Raw genomic sequence first — 25493 nt, 5'->3', positions numbered from 1 at the left:
GAAATGCTATGGAACTCTCTGAATTGGCGAGTCAAAATGAGGAAATCCGACCACTATTTATAGGCCATGTTCGGATCCTCCGAACACCACTTCGGAACGTCCGAACGCTACGTGTCCATTGGCTCTTGACAGCTCATGATCGGATCCTCCGATCATACACTTCGGACCGTCCGAACATGCACGTGTCCAGCTGCTCTTGACACCTCATGATCGGATCCACCGAACCTACACTTCGGAACGTCCGAACTCCCACGTGTCGATCAACTCTTGACACCTAATGATCGGATCCACCGAACTCACTTCGGACCTGCCGAACTCTTCGGTGCTTCCGAACCATCTTCGGACCTTCCGATCATGATTAATCACCATTAATCCGTTAATTACCCAATTCGGCATTCGGGCTACTACAGTTCCAGTGCTAGATTTTGTTCAAAAAAATCTAATCGAAAATTTCAGAACCTTCGAAGTCAATTATATGATCGTCAATGCCGGATCCACGAAGAGTGAATTATCGGTGATGGTAGACCGCCGCAACATACGGTTTGTTTGGATCTGAACTTGGATGATGTTCAAAGGAAACGGTTGTTATGGTGGATTATGGGCACGAGGAAGAGGGCAATGTCTCCTGAAGCTGAGGTATACATTTGTAAACGTACTGAAAGGTAAAAACGGTTTGCTGTCTACTCTCCGTCAGCGGACTTTTCTTCTTTCGCGTATTCTCCATGACTCATATCCTTCCATGATTTTTCTCCCTTTTTCCAAGAATTCAACGTTTTTTCTTGCATATTATTCCCCAAGTTTTTCGCTCTGTATGATTTGGATCTGTTGGTTTTCTTGCTTCAATGATAAAAGATTTGATTAAAAAAACTAATATGGTTTTGAAGGTGATTCGCATACGTTTGTGCTGAACCGGTGTTTACTTTTCATTTTTTGAGTATTTGTTCATCTGGGAATTCAATTAATCTTGATTTAATTTGTGGAATCTTTTACTATTTTTTTGTTTTTTTGGGTATTTTCTTAACTGGGTTTCACGTGGGAACCAAAGATACCGTGATAGAGAAAGGGCTCAAGCTCGGGGTACTGGTAAAGGCAAGCAAAAAGATGACGGGTTGACACCTGAACAGCGCCGCGAAAGGTATTTTTATTTTCTATGATTTTTAAAAATTTCAAGATTCGATTTTTTTTTTCATAGAAGGTTAGATGTTTTGATTATGGTCTGAGTTTCCACCATACTTTATTTTTATAGTTTTTGTTTAGATTTAGGTTCATTAAGCATTGAGAGTGGAATTTTATTCCAATTATGGAGTGATTTGGTCAGTTTTGATTTTTTTTATTCCCCCATGTCTTTTTTATGTAAGTTGACTCTGTCAGTGTTTGAAATTGGCTCTGTAATCATGGATTTGGAAATCTTAATGTAATGCTCTCCAGTTTGTGTGTCTTTGTTAATTAAATATAAACAATCCGAATTTTGTATGTAAAGCAGAGCCTCCAAGAATACACTAAGCCATCATACCATTTTATAATCGATGTTTTGTCTCTATTTTCACTCCATGATCCTTCAATGTATTTTTTTGTTGTTTTGAAGAACTTATTTAATCATTTAGTAGAGGTTATACTTCACATTAGTTTTGATAAATTATTATTTCATAGCAATAGGTATTTATAATGTATCTGTGTGTGTTTACATAGTGACGCAAAGGCGCTTCAAGAAAAAGCAGCAAAAAAGGCGGGTCAGGCAGCATCAGGAGGTGGTGATACTGGAGGTAATAGCAACAAGAAATAGGATGCATCCTCTATTGATAACTTCCCCAATTTAATGTTTGATGCTATGTCATTGTTATCCTTTCTCAATAAGATTGTAAGAGCCGAATTTATACAGTTATTATATGAAAGATAATGGGTTGTTGGGAAACATTGTCTCTTTCCTATCTCGGTGAATTCACTTTTTTTTTAGTTTCTAAGATGATTTTGATATTTTGTTTGACGTAAGTCGAAGGAGTTTGATATCTTCATTAAGAGTGTGATTTATAAATTTGACAGTCAGTGTTAACTTTTCTACTGAAAATATATGTGATATCTTCATTAAGAGTTTGATTTATAAATTTGACAGTCAGTGTTAACTTTTCTGCTGAAAGTATATATCTTCATCAAGAGTGTCATTTATAAATTTGACAGTCAGTGTTGTTAACTTTTCTGCTGAAAGTATATGTATTACGTTCTATTCAGCAGTTGGCTCGCAGTGTTTGTAAATTATACGAGAACATCTGGCCATTTATGAGATACAATATGGAATGCTTGATGAAAAGATCTAGCAGAGTTCTCATGTCAAAATCTGAACTTTTAATGATATTCTCATATTTTTTAGACAATTTTTTGAATATTTGTTTATTTATTTTACGTTGAAGTTCACATTAGATGATATTAAGGCTTCAAAAAATATGATTTCTTTATGATCAACACTTATATCATGTGAGGTAACAAATTGATTTTGAAATATTTATTTAAGTTTTGGAATCTCTTGCTTTGTCAGTGTTGTTAACTTTTCTGCTGAAAGTATATGTATTACGTTCTATTCAGCTGTTGGCTCGCAGTGTTTGTAAATTATACGAGAACATCTGGCCATTTATGAGATACAATATGGAATGCTTGATGAAAAGATCTAACAGAGTTCTCATGTCAAAATCTGAACTTTTAATGATATTCTCATATTTTTTAGACAATTTTTTGAATATTTGTTTATTTATTTTACGTTGAAGTTCACATTAGATGATATTAAGGCTTCAAAAAATATGATTTCTTTATGATCAACACTTATATCATGTGAGGTAACAAATTTATTTTGAAATATTTATTTAAGTTTTGGAATCTCTTGCTTTTTATGGATCAAGTACAAATTTTTTTACAGTCATGGTGTGGTAAACTCATGAAGGTTTAATATATCTGCTTCATATATTCATAACACACGCAACGTGTGTGCCTCGGTGGCTAGTATATATATAAATAGACACACACATTCGGCCCAACATAAAAGCTTTGGTCTCATGGACTTTGGGCCTAAATTTTAGTGTTCGAGTATAGTCATTAAGCTACTCATATTTTCATTTTTTTAATTAAAAAAACGTGCACAAACCATATATATTAATTTTTGAAAAAATTTAAATTCAATATTCCTCTATAAAAATTTCTGAGTCTAACTCAAATTTCTTTGACCCCATTTTCCCATAAAAATATCAATAATAACCATGTTATTCATTTGAACAAATAATTGCAGCCCAACGACATTAGTATTATTACATAATTAGGTCTCAAATTCCAGGGGGAAAAAAAAGCTATATCAACCAATAATAATTAGGAAGACAATAGAGATGAATCTAAAAGAATAAGAGTAAGTCTCTTGTAAGACCGTCTAGTCATCTCTACCCATGTTTATAATAAAAAAAGTGATACTTTTGACGTGAAAAATAAATTTTTTTTACGAGTGGTTTAAATAGGAGACATGTCTCACAAAATTGACCTGTAAGACCGGCTTACGAGAGCTTTTGTGAAAAAACAAAACCAAGTTCAATTATTTTGTAAAGGGTGTTGAGGTTTCTTGTACATGTTAACGTGTATCTGGTTAAAGATTTGAATGGGTACCTTGTGATGAGAGAAAAGAATTAACATCCAAATTATCACAATTTTTTATCCGTATTTCCAATTAGTTTGTATCATAGAATCGTGAACCTAATTGTGAAATTAAAGTGGTTTCTGGTCCCTTATTAATATAAGAAATACACACACACACACACACATTTGTTGTATATAATATTCTTTAAAATATTCAAATTTTCTCGTAGGAAGTATTCAATATGTCGCTTATTAACATATTGCATGTGTAATACAGAGAAGATATTAGAGATAATTATTTTTTAAAAGCACCGAATTATGAATGGAGGGGACAATTATATATATAATTTTCATATTTGTCTTCACTAGGAAACAAATCTTTTCATGATTTGGGACGCATCCTTTGATTTTTCTTCGATATAATATAATTTAATATTTCTCACGGCATTTTTATTATTTAACCATCACCGAAGCTTCATTTTATTTCGTAAACTCATTCGAATAATCGAATTCTTTATGATGGCCTGTCATCATCTTGTAATATACACTACAAGAAAAACGCTAAATGACAACGGATAAATTAGGGTGAAAAACTGATGTTGTAAGCAGTATTGTTAAAAGTCAGGACAACGACAACGGTGAAAAATCGTTGTCGTAGACATCAAAGACGACGGTGAAAAAATGTTGTCGTAGGTCTTATAAAACCGTTGTTAAAGACACTGTGGTTAAAAGGGTGCGCTCAAAGACAACGGTGAAAAACCGTTGTCATAGACATCTAAAGACGACGGTGTTTAGTGAAACACCGTTGTCGTAGCATTGTAAATCCGTTGTGAAACAAAAACTTGGCGACGGTTTGCATAAACTATTCTGTCGCTATTAGCGACGGTTTTATATGTCCGTCGCCCATTAGCGACGGTTTGTATTATGATGCCCGTCGTTATTTAGCCACGGTGATTTATGATTTCCGTCGCTATTTGTTTTCGTAAAATAAAAAAAAATTTACGGTTATAATTCGATAAACCTAACAAAATAAACTAACAATATTACTAAATTAATATATTTATAATCTTTAACTTCAAATTTAAGTTTAAGAAAAATCGTAGAGAAAACGTGGAAGAATAAAAAATTTGAGAAGTTAAACTAAGGAAATGACTTAGAGGTGTGAAAAAAAAATGAACTATAACGCGGAATATTTATAGACATTTGTGCGACAATATAGATAAACCTGTTGCTATTAGCGACGGTTAAAGTATAAGCCGTGGCTAAAGTAAATCGGCGACGGTCCGATCTAAACTGTCGCTAAAATTAGCGACGAACTGTGGGGAACTGTTGCTCAATTTGCCGACGGGCATTTAAAACCGTCGCTAAAATTTTACCAAACAACCTTTTTCCGAAAACCGTTGTCTTTAACCAAATAAAACACTAAGAAACAACAATGTTTTAAAAAACCGTTGTCGTAGTTAAAAAACCATCCGAAAGACAACGGTTTTTGAAAAAACGTTGTTGTAGCCCAAAAAAAATCATCCAAAAGACAACGGTTTTTAAAAACCGTTGTTGTAGTCTAAAATAAACCGCTTATAGACAACGGTTGTTAAAACCGTTGTTGTAGCAAAAAAAAAAGCTCTAAGACAACAGTTTTTTAAAACCGTTGTTGTACAAAAAAAAAAAAACGCTCATAGACAACGGTTTTTAAAAAACCGTTGTCGTAGACACATCAAAGACAACGGTTTTTAAAAACCGTTGTCGTAGACACATAAAAGACAACGGTTTTTTAAAAATCGTTGTCTATAAGCGGGGTTTTTTAGGCCACGACGACGGTTTTTGTTAAAACCGTTGTTAAAAAAAAAAGACAACGGTTTTAACACTATGCCAAAAATCACTTTTTACTTCAGATATTATCTGAAGTAATAGGGTACTTAAGTGCCGAAGTATATGGACGTGAAGTAATAGATGTACCTTTTACTTCGCATAATACCCGAAGTTGTAGTATTGAAAATACTGAAGTCTTTTGACCGGTTTTGGGAGGAAAACCGGTCCAGAATTGGACCGGTGTCGAAGTAATAAATGTGTTTTACTTCATCGATTATAGTGAATAATGAAGTAGTATATTATATAACTTCCTCTTAATTATTATTTAGCGACGGAATTCATGTTAAAAACCGTCGCTATTTGGCGACGGAATTCATGTTAACAACCGTCGCTATTTTGCGACGGCAGTTATGTTAAATACCGTCGCTAGTGTGCCACGGAATTTATATCAAAAACCGTCGCTACTTAGCGACGGGGTTCATATGTGTTCCGTCGCTAATATGTTAGGTAAAATAAAAAAAAATTTAATAAATCTGTGTTATGAATTGGTGCGGTAAAATATAAAAAATTTAATAAATCTGTGTTATGAATTGGTACAATCGTGTAAGAGATAAAAATTTTAAGTATTGTAAAGTGGTAAAATCGTGTAAGAAATAAAAATTTTAAGTGTTGTGAAATTGTAAAATCGTGTAAGTGATAAAAATTTTAAGTGTTGTGAAGTTGTAAAATTGTGTAAGTGAGAAAAAAATTTAATTGTTGTGAAGTGAAGTGGAAGAAATTGGAGAGAATTTGTATGTATTTATAGAGAGTGGTGGAAGAAAATAGAGGGAAAAATAGGCGGGATTGAATTTTTTTGAAAATAGCGACGATTTTAGTAAAAAACGTCGCAACATTTTAAATCGGCGACGGTTAAAATGGAGGGAAATATATGCGGGGTGGAATTTTTTTGAAAATGGCGACGGTGTTTTTTAACCGTCGCCAAATTTTAAATCAGCGACGGTTGACTTTAACCTGTCGCTACTTTTAGCGACGGTCAAATAACAACCGTCGCTAAATATAGCGACAGTTTCTAAAAAACAGTCGCTAGTTTTAAATATGCGACGGTTTTTATTTGACTGTCGCTAAAATTAGCGACGGGTGAAATTAAACCGTCGCCGATTTAAAATTTGGCGACGGTTTAAAAAACCCGTCGCATGTTTTAATCTTTTTAATTCATTAAGACGTATTTTCATTATTTTTTACTTCATCAAAATTGATATGCCGAAGTAAAATATATAAAAAAAAATACAGTAAAGCCCGTGTTTTTAAACATCCGAAGTAAAATATATTATTTTACTTCGCTTGTGTTATTAATGAAGTTATTGGTAATATATTACTTCGTAATTTATTTTTGCCGAAGTAACGCCTGGCGAAGTAAAATGTCATTTTTCACATAGTGTAATAAAAACCGTTGTCGTATGAGTGTTGTTGATTGAAGTTTTTGTTGTAGTGATAAAGACAAAACTAGCATCAATATGTTGTCTGAAAAATTAAACTATTCTTCGTGACCAAGTAAAACGAATGGAGATTAAATTAAAATTAGGGAACGTGAATTATCAAGTTAACAATTTATACGTTCTCTGGTTATATATTAACGTGGAGTTGCATGCATTAATATCATTATTTAAATGAAATATAAACAGTACCATAATCTTCGTCAAACAAGAATTTCTCCAACTAAAAGTCAATAATACGAAAGCAGTCGAATCACGAATGAATTACAAGTATGTGTAGTTGTTCTAACTATCGTAAATACGTACACTAATTCAACTAACACACACACACAAATAACTAACTCTCAACATCTTTCTGTCGTTTTTTTCGAAATATCTTCTCAGTCATATCACAAACAGTGGTGATATAGGGACGGTTCGAATTGTAAAGAAAATCGTTTCTTTCTTCCCTCTATCCTCTGATCTCATTTCTCACAAAGAATTGGTCCAAATGTTGAGATGCATGCAAGAATTCACGTGTCACTCTCTCTTCTTCTTCTTCTTCTTCTTCTTCTTCTTCTTCTTCTTCTTCCCTCAATTACAATTCCAACTCCAACTCCAACTAGATTGCATGTGCTTGCTTTACGTGCAAGAATTTTTCTTGAATTTTATTGTTTTTTGTTTTTTTGACACGAAAACTTTAGTGAACTTAATCCAAATAATTTCGAGATATATACAAAATTCAAAAACCACTGGATATCCGATATCGAAGAAGTGAGCAAACCCTCTCTACGAGCTAAAAAATGTGCCGCACCATTGGAAGACGATCACATATGATTGAGAGAGATTAAATTCGTAAGCTGTAGCAAGGACCTAATCTCCGACACTATAAGTCCCACTGATCCAAAGCTCGACCATTGGATTTAAAACTGCCCGCACCGCCATGCTGGAGTCCGAAAAAATACATACATTGACCAACCCTAGACGCAAACATAGCTCCATTACCACAACGAATACCCATAAGTTCCGCACCACCTACACCACCAGGATTGGTGGTAGAGAAAGCTTGTGCGCCACAAACCCGCCCTGATCATCGTGCATGCACCTGCATCCCAACGCTATATCTGTTTCTGGTCGAGTGATACCTCGACATCCAATCTGAAGTAATTTTGTTTCTTAACCATTACTTACACATGCATGTATAAAATATCTACCATATGGAGTTGTCGTTGGTTAATAAGCTTAACCTCTATTCTATTTAATTCACACTCGAATTTTCGTTATTTCTACACTAAAACATCACGACAAATTAATTCTCAATTTCTAAAATGATAATTAATTTTAAAATAATTACGAGTTTTATGTATCCTGGACAATTACAGTCAGACCAGGCGCCAATTGCTTTGAGACATATCTCTGACCGTCTATCTTATCTTCTGACGAGATCTCGTACGTTGATCTGCCTCGTCTAGTGTCGCAGCGGAAGCTGATGTGTGAAAGTACGGAATCGCCCTAACATCGATAAGCGAGGCAACGTGACAGTAAGCTGCATGTGCAAGGACAATTTTGGGAGGCAAGAAAGGACGCAGTTTCTGCCACTTCAGCTCCCCATGTTTTGTTGGTCCCTGTTCAAAACCACTCGACCAACTACGCGCGTGTATCCCTTATTCCAAAATAAATATAATTTTTTTAATGAACTAAAATAATAATACAATATTTAATTTTATTTTTAATTCCACGAACTCATTTAATCGCTAAAGAAATAAAACGATTGGAAGCTAAAAACAGTGCCAGGTCATAAGCTAATTAAAATGGCATATATTTTACATAGGACTCGTAATTAGACAATTTGAAATTCTTAATTATTGAATCATAACATTATTGCCTGATGATTTAAACAATTTACCAATACAAAATCATATAATTAAGGTGCATTATTGTCACATACATCATTGAACTAATGCACTGATTAAATAAATACTCATTTCATTATTTTTTTATTTATAAATAAATTAAGATTGTCTATGCTTGTATTGATGGATTTAAATTCATGAATTTCAAATTAATATATTTTGGTTTCACAGAGAGAATTAAAACCACAAATTTCAAATCCGTGTTGCGTTGATAAGGGTGAAGTTCAAGTTCACTTAATTATTATGTCATTTGAAATTAATTCAATTTTGTATTACTAATATATAAATAAGTAAAATATGAATTTAAGATTTAATCTATTATTTCATTGTAAATAATAAATCTAATTAAAATTCATTAATTTGAAATTCATATTAATTTTCATCTCCTACAGTGAAAAATATTATTAAAAACATATAAAACTTATAAGATTTATTTATTTTTGTTAATATAAGACTATAGTGTATATACATCTCTTAGACAAGTAAGTTATTTTGTGTGCATATATATATATATATAGTACATTTATCTATTTATATTTTATATGGAATATAACAATTCAAATATTATTTATATGCATTTCTGAATTGAGTGGATCATATATTTGGACGTCGGGACCGAATGATAAAAGGAAATTTCAGTTCTCTAAAATGAATATTATATTATAATAAAAAGGAATTTTACCTGAGGATATAGTGCGTGACACGCGTGGGGGTTGGGTGTAGCTGTAGAAACGCTAGCGAGAAAGATAACTACGTCTCAGACAAGCCTCATAAATAAATAAATTGACTAAAAAGGGGCGAAAGAAAGATAAATATTATATTATTTATAATAAAAATGAAAAGTAAAGAAAAAAAGGAAGAAAATAGACGAGAGAGAGAGAGGGATGGATGGATGGATGGATGAAGGGGGTCACTTACTGCTTTTTTATGTTGCACGCATCCATGGCAGAAAATGCAAGGTAGGGAAACTACTCCTTCAACTAGAGGAGGAGAAAAAATAAAAAAAGGAGAATACTTCAGGCCCCCCGCCGGCCCATCCAGTCTATTGATTTTCCCCGAGAGTAAAAAGATTTAAGCTAGCAACTGCAAATTTTCACATTTTGTTACGAGTATATACATACATACATGCATGCATATGCTTGTTTGTATGTATTCTTGAGCTTCCGGAATTTGGGAATAGTGTTTGATGTGGTTTTGTTGTAAAGATTGGGATTTTCTTGAAATTTTTGGGCTCTGTGGTCTGTTGGTGGGGTAGTTCTGATGCTTTTTGTTGTAAAAGCTGGAGGAATTGAAGGAAGTGGTGGATATTAGGTGTTTAATTTGTTTCGTAAATGAGGGGGATGCCCTTACCCTTTGATTTTGAGGGGTCAGGGGTGTTAGATTTGGAGCTGGTTGTGGAGAAAAGAGGTTTTTTTACTGATTGTGGCACCCTTTCGTTGGATTTTTTCAAGAAAAATTGTTTCTTGGATAGTGGTTTTGTTGAGCCCACGTCTGTCCTGGATTCTGCAAGGATTTCTAGCCGGCCCACGTCTTCCTCAACCCTGTCTTCTTCTTTCTGTGGCGGTGGTGGCGGTGCCGCATCTAACGACACGGCGGGGGTGGTGGCGGGTTCGGACTCAAACCCATCTCCCAAGTGGCACCAAGATTCGACTACTGCCACCAGCTCCAATGTCGGACGAGTTGATTCCGAACTCCTCCCTATTCCGACGTCTCTTGATACCGGAATCGCCTGCGGCGGCGGTGTGGGGAACGCGGAGAAATGTGCTATGGAGGATTGGGAGAGTGTGCTGTCGGAGTCCGTCGCCGTTTCTCCGACTCAAGAACAGTCCATTTTCCGGATGATCATGGCGGATGCGGAGGACCCTGGAATGGGGAATCTGAATAAGGTTCTTCAATTTAAGCGGTGGTGGCAGTTCAGCTGCGGCGGAGTTTGAGTTCACTGCGGGGTTTGGAGCTGTGGATCAAAGCTTCGGTGGTGACCAATTTGACGCACAATTTATGCCGACATTTCAAAATTTCCCCAATAGTAATAGATCCAATGCGGAAAGTGTTGTTCTGGCTTCTAATGTCCCAAGTAACTATAAATTGCCTCCTAGCTCGAAAGATCTTATGCATCCTTCCGCAATATCCAACAATCTTGGAGCTGCAGGTTTGCATCATCAAGCTGCATTTGATTCTTGTGCAGAAATGAAGCCTCCCATTTTCAATCCCCAGCTGCTGATAAATCAGCAGCAAATTCAGCAATCTCAGAACCCCTCATTTTACTTACCTCTAACTTTTGCACAACACCAAGAGCAGAATCTTTTTGTGGCTCCTCCTCAGGCGAAAAGGCTCCACACGGGTTCTATTTGTGGTGCCCTCGATCCCCGTGGCCAAATGTTGAAAGGTTCTTATGAGGATACAGGCCAACAAGAGTTGTTCAATAGTAGACAGCAGGCAATTCCTCATCAGATTCAATTACTTCCCCAATATCGGCAACATAGGCCAATGGGTTCAGGGCAGAAGCCAAAAATTGTCGGCGGGGATGAACCAGGGCATAGCCTCCAGCAACAACAGCAGGCAATAATCGACCAGCTGTACAAAGCGGCTGAGCTGGTCCAGACAGGGAATCCTGTACTCGCGCAAGAGATATTGGCGCGGCTCAATCACCAGTTCTCTCCTATTGATAAGCCTTTTCATAGGGCTGCTTTTTATTGCAAGGAGGCGTTGCAATTGCTCCTCCAAACTAACAACAATATTGACCTGTGTCCCACCAGTTCTTCCCCGTTTAGTCTTATTTTCAAGATCGGTGCTTATAAGGCCTTCTCTGAGATTTCACCCCTAGTACAATTTGCGCATTTTACTTGCAATCAAGCCCTCCTAGAAGCCTTTGACGGATTCCATAGGATTCATATTGTAGATTTTGATACTGGGTATGGTGGACAATGGGCCTCTCTCATTCAGGAACTAGCACTAAGGAACGAGGGCACACCTTCTTTGAAAATCACTGTACTTGCGTCACCCTCAACTCATGAGCAGATAGAGCTCGGGCTCACTCGGGAAAATCTCATTCATTTTGCTAGTGAAATGAATCTAGCATTTGAGTTCGAGGTTATGAGCATCGATTCTTTGACTTCTGGTTTATGGTCTCAGTGTTGGCACACATCCGATAGTGAAGTGGTTGCCGTGAATCTTCCAGTTGGTTCCCTCGTCAATTACCAGTTACCGGTTCCTTTAGTCCTTCACTTTGTGAAACAATTGTCTCCAAGAATTGTTGTCTCTGTGGACAGAGGATGTGACCGAACTGATCTTTCATTTGCCAACCATATGATTCATGCTCTTCAATCGTATTCCAACCTTCTAGAGTCGCTGGATGCAGTTAATATGAATGCAGATGCCATGCAAAATATCGAGAGGTTTTTTATCCATCCCGGGATCGAAAAAGTTGTAATGGGTCGTTTTCGTTATCCTGAAAAGACACAGCATTGGAGGACTATGTTTCTATCTTCGGGCTTTTCCCCATTAACATTCAGCAATTTCACCGAATCACAAGCCGAATGCCTCATAAAGAAAACTCCCGTACGAGGATTCCAAGTAGAGAAGAGGCAATCGTCGCTCGTTCTTTGTTGGCAACGGAAGGAGTTGATCTCTGCTTCGGCTTGGAGATGCTGATGGGATTCTTACTTCTGCTTCATGAAGAAGGTGTCTTTCAAGCCGAAACTCACTACTTTTGACCCACTGAACTTTAATGCATTTCTTGCCTGAGTTTCTGCATAACTAGTTCACTCTTTGGCTTAGGCAGATTGTTCCCCAACTTTGGGAAGGAAAAAAAGAGGTACATTTTAAGTACTGGATGTTCTAATATCATAGCTCTATTATTCAGTTTATTGCGTTGGTTTTTGTTGGTTTTAACTAACCATACACTGGATAGTATTTATGAAACCAGGAGTCGAAATAACAAAATAATGTAACCCTTTGAATGAAATTGTGTTTCAACTGCATATTAATTAGTTCAAGAAAATCTTGATTTTTAGCCTGTTCCCTGAATTGTAGTTCATTGCAGTTGAAATTTTTGTGGTTGATTGCAAAAGTTGGCACAAATATTTTGAATCGTTAGATCTGCATAGCAATGGGATTTCTGTCTCTTTCAGTAATTTCAGATTATGTATTTTAATGACTTTATTATATGAACATAGTACTTGTTTTGCGGCTTTTAATGATGTTCTGGACTGGTTTTTTTTTTTTTTTAATGAATCAGTCGTGTTTGATTGAATGGCAGTTAGTTGTATTATAATGACGTAGTTAAGGGTCAATTAGTTTAATAATGTGTGTCCTAATCAAATCACATGGGGCCTCGTGATTAGTTCTGCCTCGTTATTCTATTCATGACTTGGATGGCTGTTTTTTAAGATTGCTTGTCTAAATGAAATGCAAGGTTCAAGTTGTTTTGAAGTATTTAAGTATAACTTGAAATATAGACAGTTTGCTAAAGACCTAAACCCTAAACCCCAAAACCGTTGCCATCAGCGACGGTTTGCTAAAACCGTCGCTTATATTAATCGGCGACGGTTTATTTATAACAGTCGCTATTATAGCGACGGTTTACAATAGCGACGGTTTGATGTAAAATAAACCGTCGCTATAATAGCAACGGGTTTTAATAAACCGTCGCTAAATTTAATATGCGACGGTTTTAATGCAGACCGTCGCTATATAGCGACGGTTTATTAAAAACCGTCGCTCATATTTCCGTTTTTTTCGTCCATCAACCACTTAAACGAGCCGAGCTCGAGCTCGAGCTCGAGCTCACGAGCCAGCTAAACGAGCCGAGCTCGAACTCGAGCTCACGAGCCAACTAAACGAGCCGACCTCAATTTTGAGCTCACGAACCTATTATCGAACATGTTCACGAGCTAACGAGCCGAACATCATTAATCTCAAGCTCGGCTCAACAAAATTGTCGAGCCCAAAATAAGGTTCGGGCTCGGCTCGATAAGTTTAACGAACGAACTTTTTAACGAGCCGAGATCCGAAAAACTCGCGAAAAGCTCGGCTCATTTACATCCCTAAATATATTATTTTACAAGCCTACTTTTCAGTAATTTAACAGAGAATTTGGCAGAAATTACTTGTTAAATTAACTCATTAGGTACAAAACAGTTGCCCTAAACCAAAACTTTGTACAAAATATTCAGTTGTCTTTTTTTTTTTTTTTTTTTTTTAAATTGAATAGTTTAATTTGAATCTGGTCGTTATTTTCATGTACTAAACAGTTACCCTAAACCAAACTAAATCATGGGACACGTTTGATGATCAAATATAATGTCGCTATTAGTTAAAGAGTCCAAAATAAGAAGAGAAAATTTGAATCTTTGTTATTTGTGATTTTGGTATTTTATATTATAAAATTTTAATTTTAGTAGTATATTTTGCCAATTTGGTAATTTTAATTTTATCCATCAAGGATGTCGTGACTCTACTTTCGTCGGTGTCACTACATCGGCATCATATCGAAAAATGATTAAAATTATTAAAAAGTAAGAATAATGAACTAAATTAAGATTAAAATATGGCAATATAAATGATTAAAATTACAAAAAGATAAATATATAGAATAATTAATGAATTTTTCAAAAATAATATTTTCATATTTTACGTTCTTGGGAAATCTTTATTCTAATATTAGTGGTTGTGTACATTCTATTTGTCACAAAGAGGGGCAATTGGGATTAAAGTAGTGGTTGTTATTATTATTATTGTTATTATGGTACTAAACGAGGGAACCAACTTGAATGATTGACAGCCATTACTGATACTTGATGTCTACGCTCGTAAAATCGAAGAATATGTTTTTTTGTGAGACGAGTTAAGCTTACTGATATTTATAATAAAAAATAATATTATTAACATAAAAGTAATATTTTTTATGGATAACTCAAATAAGATATGTCTAACAAAATACATCGTCTCACACAAGTTTTTGTCAAAATTGAAAAGAGAAATTTTACAAACTTCAAAATTTGTCGGTAAGTATAAATTTAATGTATCTCATTTTAATTTACGAAAAGTCACAGTTGTCTCCCTCAATTTAAAATTATTTTAACCATAACTTGTAGAAAAACAAAAAAAATCAAAATAAAAAAAACTTCAAATTGGCCTCTTCTCTCGCATTAAGTTGTCTCGATTCGATTGAATTTTTTGACATGGAGGCATTGGTTTGCTAACTGATCGGACTCAAAACATGCTAAATTATATGGTCTAATTACTTGTTTACGCAGTTTTTTTCCGCGTTCGAGAATCCCCTCCATTTTTCCCCTCCCTTTTCATGTTCCAATTGAACACTTCCTATTTTTTGATTATTCATATTATTTCATCAAAACATTCAATTTCTACATAGAATAGAGCATGTGAATCATTATTTTCAAAAGTTGGTTCTAATTCACTATTGCTTAGTGTAAGAGCTTTCTAATCAACCAACTTATGTTTTTTTTAATAAAAAAAACTAGAAAATGTGAAAAAAAAACATTTTACGGAACAAGTTTATATGAAACCGTGTAATTTCCAAATGTGGCACAAATTAAGACAGGTCATATTCACGTTGACCGAATGAATCTGACGGGAGGAAAAGCAATCGAGAAATTGAAGAGAAGAGATAAATATCCCACAAAGCCAAGATAAATATAAACTTCACACATTTAATGATTTCGTTGAATAAAAATCAAAGATGGTTTAATTTAAATTATTTTACGTTCATGTCGCTTCCAATTTTTGACATATAATTGACTTGATATTCTATCATTAGTAGTTGAAACCGATGTTGTGTTTGGATTGCTTGATTTCAAATCCATGAATTTCAAATACAATTTTGTTTTTTAAAGAAGTAAGATCATAAATTCAAATCCACTTATACATGTTTATATAGTAATTCACGTCAATAATATATGATGATTTTCAAGATCATCCAATACAGATATAATCTGAAATTCATTATACTTTATATTATTAATATATAAATAAATAAGACGTAGATGTAAGATCTAATAAACAATAAAAAGTATAATCTAATACACGGATTTCAAAAAAAAAAAATATATATATATATATATATATATATATATATATATATATATATATATATATATATATATATATATATATATATATTGAAAGTAGATTCTAAAGGAGGGGCACTAAATATAATGTGAGTGTCATGTAGATATGTAGGAGCACTAAAAGGAAAGGAGACGCTTTATTAAAAAGAAAACCCCTTCGATGCATGGAAAGTATGCAACTTTCTCGTCAAGGAATTTAGAAAGTAGACGGACTCTTTTGTGATGCGTAAGCTGCCTCCTACGATTGTGGGATTTGGGTTTCTTATTTTACAAAAGAAAATTCAGATTTGCTCCAACAATCCACAAAACTTTGCCAGCTTTTGTCTCGTACTAAGATATTATTGTTATTACATATGCTTTCTATAGGAATATTACAGCTGAATTATTGATCCTGTATCTAGTAATCGATTGAGTAATTAATTCCTCTATGATGGGATCAATATCCTTGATCAGTCATGCATAAATATATAAGTATCGACGACGCGGTATTTTCGAATACGTATGTGTATATGTATTGAGCATCTCCAAGGCAAAAGGGCAGCTGCAGCATAAAGTAGTAAAGCCGAAATGAGTGGTTATACTGAAAGTTGTGTTACGTACACGGTTGTGAATGCATGTGAGTGTGCCAAGAAGCCAAATCTATCTATCTTCTTCGCTCTTGATATCTCTCAAGAATTATTAATGTTATTTTCCAGATTCTTGGACGGGAGTGGGGACAAGTCATTCAAGCAGAAAATTTAATGGTGGCTTTAATGGAAAAAATTTTATTAATTTTTTTTTGAAAAAAGAAGTTATACATCAAATGAGGGAAAGTGACTTTTTTTTTTTAAATTACGTACTTCCACCGCTTATAAACTACGCATTCCTTCCTTCCCACACATATTTAACTTGCGCTTTCTTATGCATACCAATCCCAAAAGTAAGCACTTATGAATCGTCAACATGCCACTTGTTGTAGGACCCTTAACATACATACATACATATATATATATATATATATATATATATATATATATATATATATAGATAGATAGTTTTGATATGTTGTACACGCACCGTGAACACTTATGTAAACATTGATGAAATGACACTCACCTATTGGATGTGATGAAAATGATAAAAAAATATATACGGTCAACGTACATAATATCAAAACTATATATTACATGCATGTGTACTCTCGTTTTTGTCATGGGTTTTTCTCATCTAACTCCTAGACCCATTAATTGGAGTGTTCAAAGTTTAATTTTAACAACAAAAAGCAAAGTTATTGGACAAGTCGAAGGCTAATTTCTTTATGACTAACCTCCCTAGAAATGAGGTCGGGACATCTTTTCTAATTTGGAAATATTTGTTAAAAATATGTAAGAACGATTCAATTAAATATATTTAATGTTAGAGTATAACCCCAATAAAAACAAACAAACAACTCTATATGCTTGCTACATTTTTGGTTTGTCATTATATATTTCGCTTAAATAAAACGAAATTCTTTTTTGGCATCATTGTCTATATATGGCGATGCTTACCATTTAAACACTAGAAAATACGTTACTGATTCGGGTTTGTTTTTTCCCTTTCGAGTAGGTTTTCTTATCCTTGAAGTGGATTGTCCACTTCTTTTACAAATTATGCCAGGTTTAATAGCAAAATTTATTGAAAAGAAACATAGATTTCTATTTAAGTAGTGGTCTTAATATTTTTTTTTTAACAAGGGATAGCCTTTAAAGTGACATATTTGTGTGGAACATACGTGAAATCGATATATATGGGACGGCGGAAAGACTAAAGAAGTGATGATGACTCGTGGATGGATTGCTTCGTCTCATGCATAGTGGTCACCACACACTAGGCAGGCCATCCTTTTTCTATTTGGATTACATGTTCTTGGTGTTAATTGTCAACTAAAATGCCTACCTACCACGTTGAACCTTTATTATATAATATATTTTAAATGATTCTATTATTATTATTATTTTTTTATTTTATATATTTATTAATAATTTTAGAAAATAAATATATAAATTTTGAGTGAAACAATTGAAAATATAATCTTGACCAAACATTTGAAAAAATAATAATATTCTCATGTGCTTGGAAACAATCAAAACACTCAAATATAATTAGAGAATATCATTTTTAAAATTTAAATTTAACCAAAATTATTTCCTTCAAAACACAAATACTCAAATGTATTTGGGGAAATATATTTTTAAAATAAGATTTAATCAAAATTATTCTGCAAATTTGTGTGTGATCTCGCCATTGACATCGTACGAAATGATCATTAATGTGAATCTATTAGCTATGCGGATAATTTAATAGAATCTATTAAATATGCAAGACAGTGGTTGGCGACACAAGTACCCAAAACACCAGAAAACGATATCAAATATTTCTTAGATTTTCTCGTATCCCTGCTTTACAATTTCACTTCAACTCAATCGACCTACGCCAGTAAACACCAGAAATATTCAAAAGCCTGAAAAAAATACGTTCAAAAAATTCTCCTTAACTAACAGAAACATCCACGTCGAACCCAACTGCTACAAAATGAATACATTCCGTGACAAAATACAAAACCCCATCAAACCCATTTTAGGCACGTTTTCTACAGTCAAACAAACAGCCAAATAAAAAAAAATGCTTCCACGGAAACGAATTTTGTTTCATCATCCTAAATTTGTAACTAAAGTATAATGTAGACCAAATATGCATGGGTTTACATTCTCTTCAAAAGATACCCCAACAGAAAGCCAATCAAGCCAACAATGATAACATACACAAAAGGGACACCCCCATGGCTTCTACTACGTTGCCGCCTCAACAGCTCCTGCACAACATCGCAATTGGTTCCATCAATTCGTTAATTGTACGACAAAAGGCAAATCGTAAATTTTAAATCTTTAAACAATGCAGAAGAAAATGCACCATAAATAAAAATGTAGCTCAACATATTCCTTAAAAGGACAAAAGGTTAAACGTACAAACCATTTAAAATAGTATGGAACACCATATGGCATATAACAGCTGGAATGTCTCTAAATGCACAGTACCACCAAATAAACAGAATACTATAACAGAACTACACTACATTCTCATTCGTGGTTATTTTGCCAAACAAAAACCGCTGCCCCCCCCAACTACGCACAAAGTATCCAAAGGCAGACAACAAAGAGTACCAATTCTTGCAGCAGCTTGTTATGTTGCTGAACAGCGTTCCTTTTTTCTTCGGCCAGCTTAGAAATAAGGGCCTTACCCTGCAATTGAAAAATAATTAGTCTTACGCTATGGATAATAATCTTCATAAGAAGCCACAGTTACACAAAAAAGCAACAATATGTCGGACAAAACATAAAACACGTTGCTCTAAATCGAGGAACTCTCCACACACTGCTGCAAATAGAAGATCATCAAATTTGACTGAAACAATGAAATGAACTTGAAATTTTTTCAGCAATCTTTTAAACTTTATATGCTTAATCATACGTTTATGATGCATGAGCAAAACAGATAAAAAGATTTAGCTTAGATGCACCACACTTTTCTATTTTCTAGACCACATCATCCATAAAATGGAATAACTAGTATTTTATAGCAATCATTCGTTCTTGTCTCTAACCAAGCAAAAACATTATAAAGAAATCACTGTCACCTTTATCATGTCATTTAACCAACAGGAAACACCTTCCGCCAGTGTTATTTTCTCAAAAAACAGAGGGAAAATCATAACATTTCAAAGTTTTCCTTTATCTAAGTTCGAAATAATTCATCATCCAATAAAAGTCCATGGAAACCGTTTCTCGTGGATTAGCTTTAGTCAAAAAACCACGACATAAATTGCTTATTATTGGTATTCAAAAAAATAATCTCCATGCTAATCGGCCACAAAATAATTAAACTAACAAACCTAATATTTTAAGTTGGCTTAAAAATGGACAATCCCTGTCAAAGGTATCAACTCTATAAAGAAAATCATGAAGACTTCTATGTATGTTCTTTCTTTTTCTTCCCGAGAAAAATCAAGCATCTTAATCCTTTTCCCCAACTTAATACCATACCATCTACACTAGCAATTAATATCAAATGTACCAATGGTAACGAAGCAAAATATTCTTCCTTCATATGTGCTGTAGCTAATAGCATTGCAGTACACCATCAATATATGGATAAACCAAATCCCTTAATCCATTGTCATGGATTACATATCACCGGGGTCATGATGATAGCTTTGACCCGGCACTGTTCCTAGTTTCTGGGTAATAACAATCAGTTGCAAAAGGTGAGATTTATAACCATGTATTGAACAATAAGATGGATTATCAGTAAAATGATCTGGTTCTTTTTAACAAGTATAAAGTGTTGAAGCAAAAAGTTGATGCGGTCGTCATTCCGGGGGTTGCATGGTGGTGGTATGAAAAAGGAACAAGAAAAGATGCAAAATGATCGGAGAAGAGGATATTCATTCCTTCTTAATATACAACTACATCAAATGACATATTGACAGGTGTTAAAGGATTTGTTTTGCCGTTGTGACAAATATAGCCATATAATCATAGATGCGTGTAGAAGGATCCGCCTTTAGAATGAAGAATGCTCTCATAAAATATTGTGGGCTAATGGGCTGAATACATTTTAACCTTGAATCATGAGCTTGATGTATCCTGAACCCCAGGGCTGGTGTTCTCTGTTGAACTTGATTCAATGTGGGCCCAACCATATCACTTTACTTAAGAGGACAACTGCTTGCTAGTGTACTTAACATATAGACGTGTCATCACAATTAGCAATTATGGTCTATCCTCACACCATAGTAAAATGAAATCTCTGAAATTAAATTAAATCCCACGAAAATTTGGAGAATAAATTTGCCATGAAAATGAACTCCAAATTTGCCGATGGATATGAAAAAGGAAACAATGAATTCTTCGAATTTCACAATGGATACATTGGAGATGACGATGGAAGGTGTGGTGAACCGTTTACAGAGAGAGGAAAGAAGATATTGAGAAAGGTAATATTTGATTAAAGAACAAAAACTTGCAAAATCAAATGGAAAATATAATCTATTGTCCCTATCTATTAAATCAATGGACCAAAGAACTCAATAATTATCAAGTAGTACATCTCAATCACCAGATCATATTTTATATCAACTCAAAATATCAATCAATCTATTGTCTCATTGCTGTTGCAAAACACACTCTAAAGTTTTTCCAGAATTGTTAAGAGGATTCTCTCAGGAGTCACTAAATTGCCTAAATAAAAAGCATAATATCTGGTGTACCCCCCAAAAAAAAAGCACAAAAATGACATCAAAAGCAGATCATCAAAATTTAGCCATAACAATTAAAGCCAACATATTAATTGGTGAAGATATCCCTAAACATGTGCCAACATACAAATCTGATATCTCTGCACGTGTGCAAACATACAAATCTCAACAATAACTAAGAAATATAAAAATCAAATAATGAAAAGTGTAGGTTACATCCTCTGATGTGCTCTCCTGTGGTTCAACATTTGTTTTTGACTTCTGCAGAGTCATTAAAGAAAACAAGTGTTAACTAACATTAATGTACATTAATGTGCTTACGTTAAGTACAGCTACACCTAAAAAACAAATAATGTTCAGTTTCACATCACATAAAAAACGCACATAGTTAGATTCGGAAATCTGATTCACATCCCCATCCTCTGACACTGAAACCCTGGGCGAGGATTCATCCTCTGACCCTTCTCTAACTGGTGAAGAAGGTCGCAGGGGTGGTGGAATATAGCTGACCTTCAACTTGCATTCTTCAACCTGATTTCCTGATTCCTTGTCGAACTGTTACACAGTTGTGAACATAAAATTACAGTGTGTTACAAGTAAAATAGCTCTTGCCGGGAAAGTGAGTGTTATGACAAAAATGAAATAAATTACCATTTCAGGAGCGATGTCCTTCGCCGCAATTCGTGCGCCCGCCAATACACACTGAAGGAGAAATTTATCCCTGCATTGCATGTCTGGGGGAGCCTCTTTTTGGGCTTGCATCGTAACTGAGAAGGAACAACTTCACCAAATCAATTTGAATTTACCAAGTTGCATGATAAGATAAATCTTTTCCAACGCTCAATTCTCCAACAACTTTCAATCCACGTGACAAAGAGACAAGGAAATAACAAGGCAAACATTAAATCATCGTTTATGTGTATCACCGACACACACGAACATGAGAGAGAGAGAGAGAGAGAGAGAGAGAGAGAGAGAGAGAGAGAGAGAGAGAGAGAGAGAGAGAGAGAGACCAATAACTTCACAAGCAGAGTGAGGCTCAACGACTCCAGTATTCGGTCTCACACAATACTTCCTTGGGTTTGTGGTCTTCACCTGAATATTTCCACAAAATAGGACAAAATCAGGCACTTCAACTCAACAGGTCCATATTTAATTTTTCTTTCAGTATTTCTCAAATTGAAGAAAACAATGGTACCTTGAACGCGACATGAAGATCGGAATTGTTGGTTAATTGCATGGAACACGAGATCTGCTTCTTCAATTCAACTTCTTAGAAAACACGAGTAAAAGTAACTCAATCGAAAACACAGAAATTGCTTTAAAACACATATAAACAAACAGAACCAAAGCAAAGAATTTCAACAACAGTTAAGACGAAAGTATTCCAAAAAAGCGGATACGTAAAAATTCAGAATAAAGGTAACGGACACAGCACATAAAAAACTAAAAATAAAAATTACATGGAAATTGAAGTTCGTGAGGTTCGATTTGAAGGAGGTCGCCGTCACTCATTTTTAAGGCGGTTTCGGATCCTACCGTGGAATTGAATTACTCCGGATTCCGGCGGAGGTGGAAAATAAAGCAGGAGCTCACGAAAGGCAAAGGAGAGATCTGGTATCGGTTCCTCGGAAATCTTCCATGGCTCTTTTTCAGTGGGAAACGTGGAGTGTGAACTTTCGCTGAAGAACTAGAGTCGCGTTATTGGGTGTTAATGTCGCAGACTAAGTGCGACAATCTTTTGTCCAGAAATGCGACACTTGTAAATTTTATCAAGTTTTTTTTATAAATTATATCTTCATTAAATTATAAAAGTTCACAACCATAAATAATTATTTTTTAAAAACAGAAAATAAAAATAAAATGAAATTATAAAAAAAAAACTATTTAATTAAATAAATAAAAACTATTTATAAATATATTCATTTTCCATAAATATGCAAAATATAGCACGCAATGCCTACTTGTTTGCAAAAAAATTGGGCTCCGTTTGTCCTAATAACTCCAGATTTTTACTTCCATACTACTCATATTTTCCAAGACTAATTGGAAAGTTCCTAAACTTTTATATGTTTTGAAATATCGTTGGCTTGTTGAAATCATTGCAATGCGAATCTACCGGTCCATCACTAGGTGATTTACAGGATACTGATCTTGAAGACGATCATCGCGAGGACGTCGGCCAATTTGTGGGTTTCTAGCTAGTTTGTAGAAATGATGCATAATGGCCTACCATGGCATGGCCAGTGAAAGATTGTCAGTTAGCTCTATGATGAGGCTCTCTCAATGCTCGGGCCGAGAAAGAGCATAACCTTGTCCTATAATTAATCCTCAAGTGAACATGCATGAAATAAAGAAGTTTGAAGGTCTTCATGATGTCTGTTATAGTCGTAGCTAGCGAATCAGGATATTTTACAGTTGATCAAGCGAATCCAAGGAAGAAGTACTTGTTTTTTTTACAAATAAGAAGCATAAGATTGAAGGGATAGAGAAAGGATAACCTAGTGTGTTTTATGGCCTATGTAGAATATTAGATTGACACTGGTGATAAAGAAGTTGCTTCAAGACTTGACGAGGCATCAATTTTTTTTCTAACCATAGATTACCAAAATGCCTGTACCTGGGTTGTAGCATTATGCCATTAACTTATAATATGGTTAATCTTTTCAATGGTTTCAGGGATTTCTGTGTCGACGCCATCAGTTTAATATGCCATCATTTCCAGGATATATATGCAAGATCCCATGATGCTTTCTTTCTCCTTCACTCAGAATCTTCGCTCCTAAAGTAAGCGTCATACTAGTCGAGCTGATCTTTTTCTCTTGCGGGAACTTCCTTCGCCTGCTATACTATACATGTTTGTTTATCTATAATTGACTCCAACAAAATCAGAGTCCAAATAAATAAATTAATACGTCAGTACGTGATATATTTTTAATTTAAACAAACCAAAATGTATATTTATTTATACATAAAGTCAGACACCGGTGTCCACTTTCTTCCAAGAAAATGCCTAAAATCATTCATAATGATGATGGTGTCACCATGAGTGGACTTAAATAGAATGACCAGACAACATTTTCACATTTTTTTTAAAGTCGTCCCATAAATATTGAAGCTTCTAAACCATCGAAATGGCATATATGGTCCATCTAATTTCTGTCCTTCGAAATATGTGTGACAAAAAATCGCAAGTATCAAACTAGATTTTTTATTCAATCATATGTAATTTGAACATACTCTAGCGGATGTAAATTTGAAGTTTTCAAATAAATGATAAGTAATTAATTCATTTTTTTTTATTACAACACGAAAACGCTTTTGCGACTCTAGCACAAACTTAGACATCAAACGCTCTTTCGTGTCGCTACGCTACAGCTAAAATCACTTGATTCGTTATCGTTTAAAATACGGTCTCACTTCATTAATCTTTGTACAAAATACAGTTTACCCCTTGATCCATCAAAACCTTCACTTTGCCCCCCCAAAAGTCAACAACTTGTCAAGAGTATTCTGTATTGATCAAACTGTCAACAGAATCTTCGGTTTTAATGTAAATGGACGAATTTTATTTTTGAATTTTTTAAGCCACATGTTCAATAAAAAATATAGAATTTTTTTTTTTTTTTGAGAAAGTCGATTTATACTTAAAGTCAAAAGTTATATATTTTTTCTCGTCTGCAAATTGATCTAGTGAGATTATCTCATAGTCTCACATTAATTTTTGTAATTAAAAAAATAAATTGGATTATATATTTTTAAATAACAAGATTATCCTTTGAATTTTTTTATTTTATTTTTAAAGTCGCCATTGAAAAGTAGTTGAAAGAAATTGGGATTGGAGCCATATTTGAAAAAGAATTGAATGTGACTTTAACTTTAGTCACTAGCCCTGCATGAGCCTCATTTTTTGGTCATACACAACACAACGTTACTTACTACTGATTACTGAACACACTATATTCTTTTGCTGTGGAACCAGACTTTTTCTTTGCTTTTTTACCTGCCTTTTGTCCATATTAGGCAAAGAAATTAATTCCCTGAACCAAATAAAAAACTGTCCTTTGCTCAAATTATTTTTATGTTCTATACTTTTAATTACATAAATAATCAACATAATCAAACATTCAATTTATTTATTTTCTTAAAACTATTCTGCCAAAATTTAGGAAACAAAACCAAAGAAGGGGGTGTTGGAAACAGACGACTTTTTCACCAACAGCACACTTTTTATAGTGTTTGATTATTTTATTATTCAACTAAGATTCTTCTTTTTTTTTCCCCTCAAATTCAAGAACAATTAATAAATTTTTTGTTTTAAAACTTT

General features: G+C 34.3%; 2 protein-coding genes and 1 long non-coding RNA gene across 7 annotated transcripts; 2 read left to right on the top strand and 1 right to left on the bottom strand.

The window, feature by feature from the left end:
* The first annotated feature begins 420 nt into the window (after nucleotides 1-420).
* Nucleotides 421-2519, top strand: LOC140809618 (uncharacterized). Its single transcript, XR_012113139.1, has 3 exons — nucleotides 421-1135; nucleotides 1690-2043; nucleotides 2111-2519. It is a non-coding gene; the product is annotated as an uncharacterized lncRNA (long non-coding RNA).
* Nucleotides 2520-9658: 7139 nt separating this feature from the next.
* LOC140809074 (GRAS family protein RAM1-like) lies at nucleotides 9659-12599 on the top strand. Its single transcript, XM_073166550.1, is given in 2 exon segments — nucleotides 9659-10701; nucleotides 10703-12599. Coding segments are annotated over 2 exon segments (2319 nt in total). The 5' UTR covers nucleotides 9659-10131; the 3' UTR covers nucleotides 12452-12599.
* Nucleotides 12600-18362: 5763 nt separating this feature from the next.
* Nucleotides 18363-22909, bottom strand: LOC140810971 (vesicle-associated protein 1-2-like). 5 transcript variants are annotated; one of them, XR_012113369.1, is made up of 9 exons: nucleotides 22630-22908; nucleotides 22365-22435; nucleotides 22180-22261; nucleotides 21818-21933; nucleotides 21551-21721; nucleotides 20104-21427; nucleotides 19984-20073; nucleotides 19074-19314; nucleotides 18363-18724 (listed from the first exon to the last, which is right to left on the bottom strand). XR_012113369.1 is itself a non-coding variant. In XM_073168909.1 (8 exons), exons 2-8 carry the CDS (start codon nucleotides 22404-22406, stop codon nucleotides 18614-18616), a joined length of 645 nt encoding a protein of 214 aa, XP_073025010.1. In that variant the 5' UTR covers nucleotides 22407-22418; nucleotides 22630-22909; the 3' UTR covers nucleotides 18363-18613. The 5 variants fall into 5 exon arrangements, 2 of the variants coding, with proteins under 2 accessions (XP_073025010.1, XP_073025009.1); XR_012113368.1 differs by having other exon boundaries at nucleotides 19984-21427; XR_012113367.1 differs by having other exon boundaries at nucleotides 19074-20073.
* Nucleotides 22910-25493: the final 2584 nt, after the last annotated feature.

The sequence above is a fragment of the Primulina eburnea genome, chromosome 13 (genome assembly GCF_022965805.1).
Source record: "Primulina eburnea isolate SZY01 chromosome 13, ASM2296580v1, whole genome shotgun sequence".
Lineage (NCBI taxonomy): Eukaryota > Viridiplantae > Streptophyta > Magnoliopsida > Lamiales > Gesneriaceae > Primulina > Primulina eburnea.
This window is presented reverse-complemented; position numbering and strand designations above follow the sequence as displayed.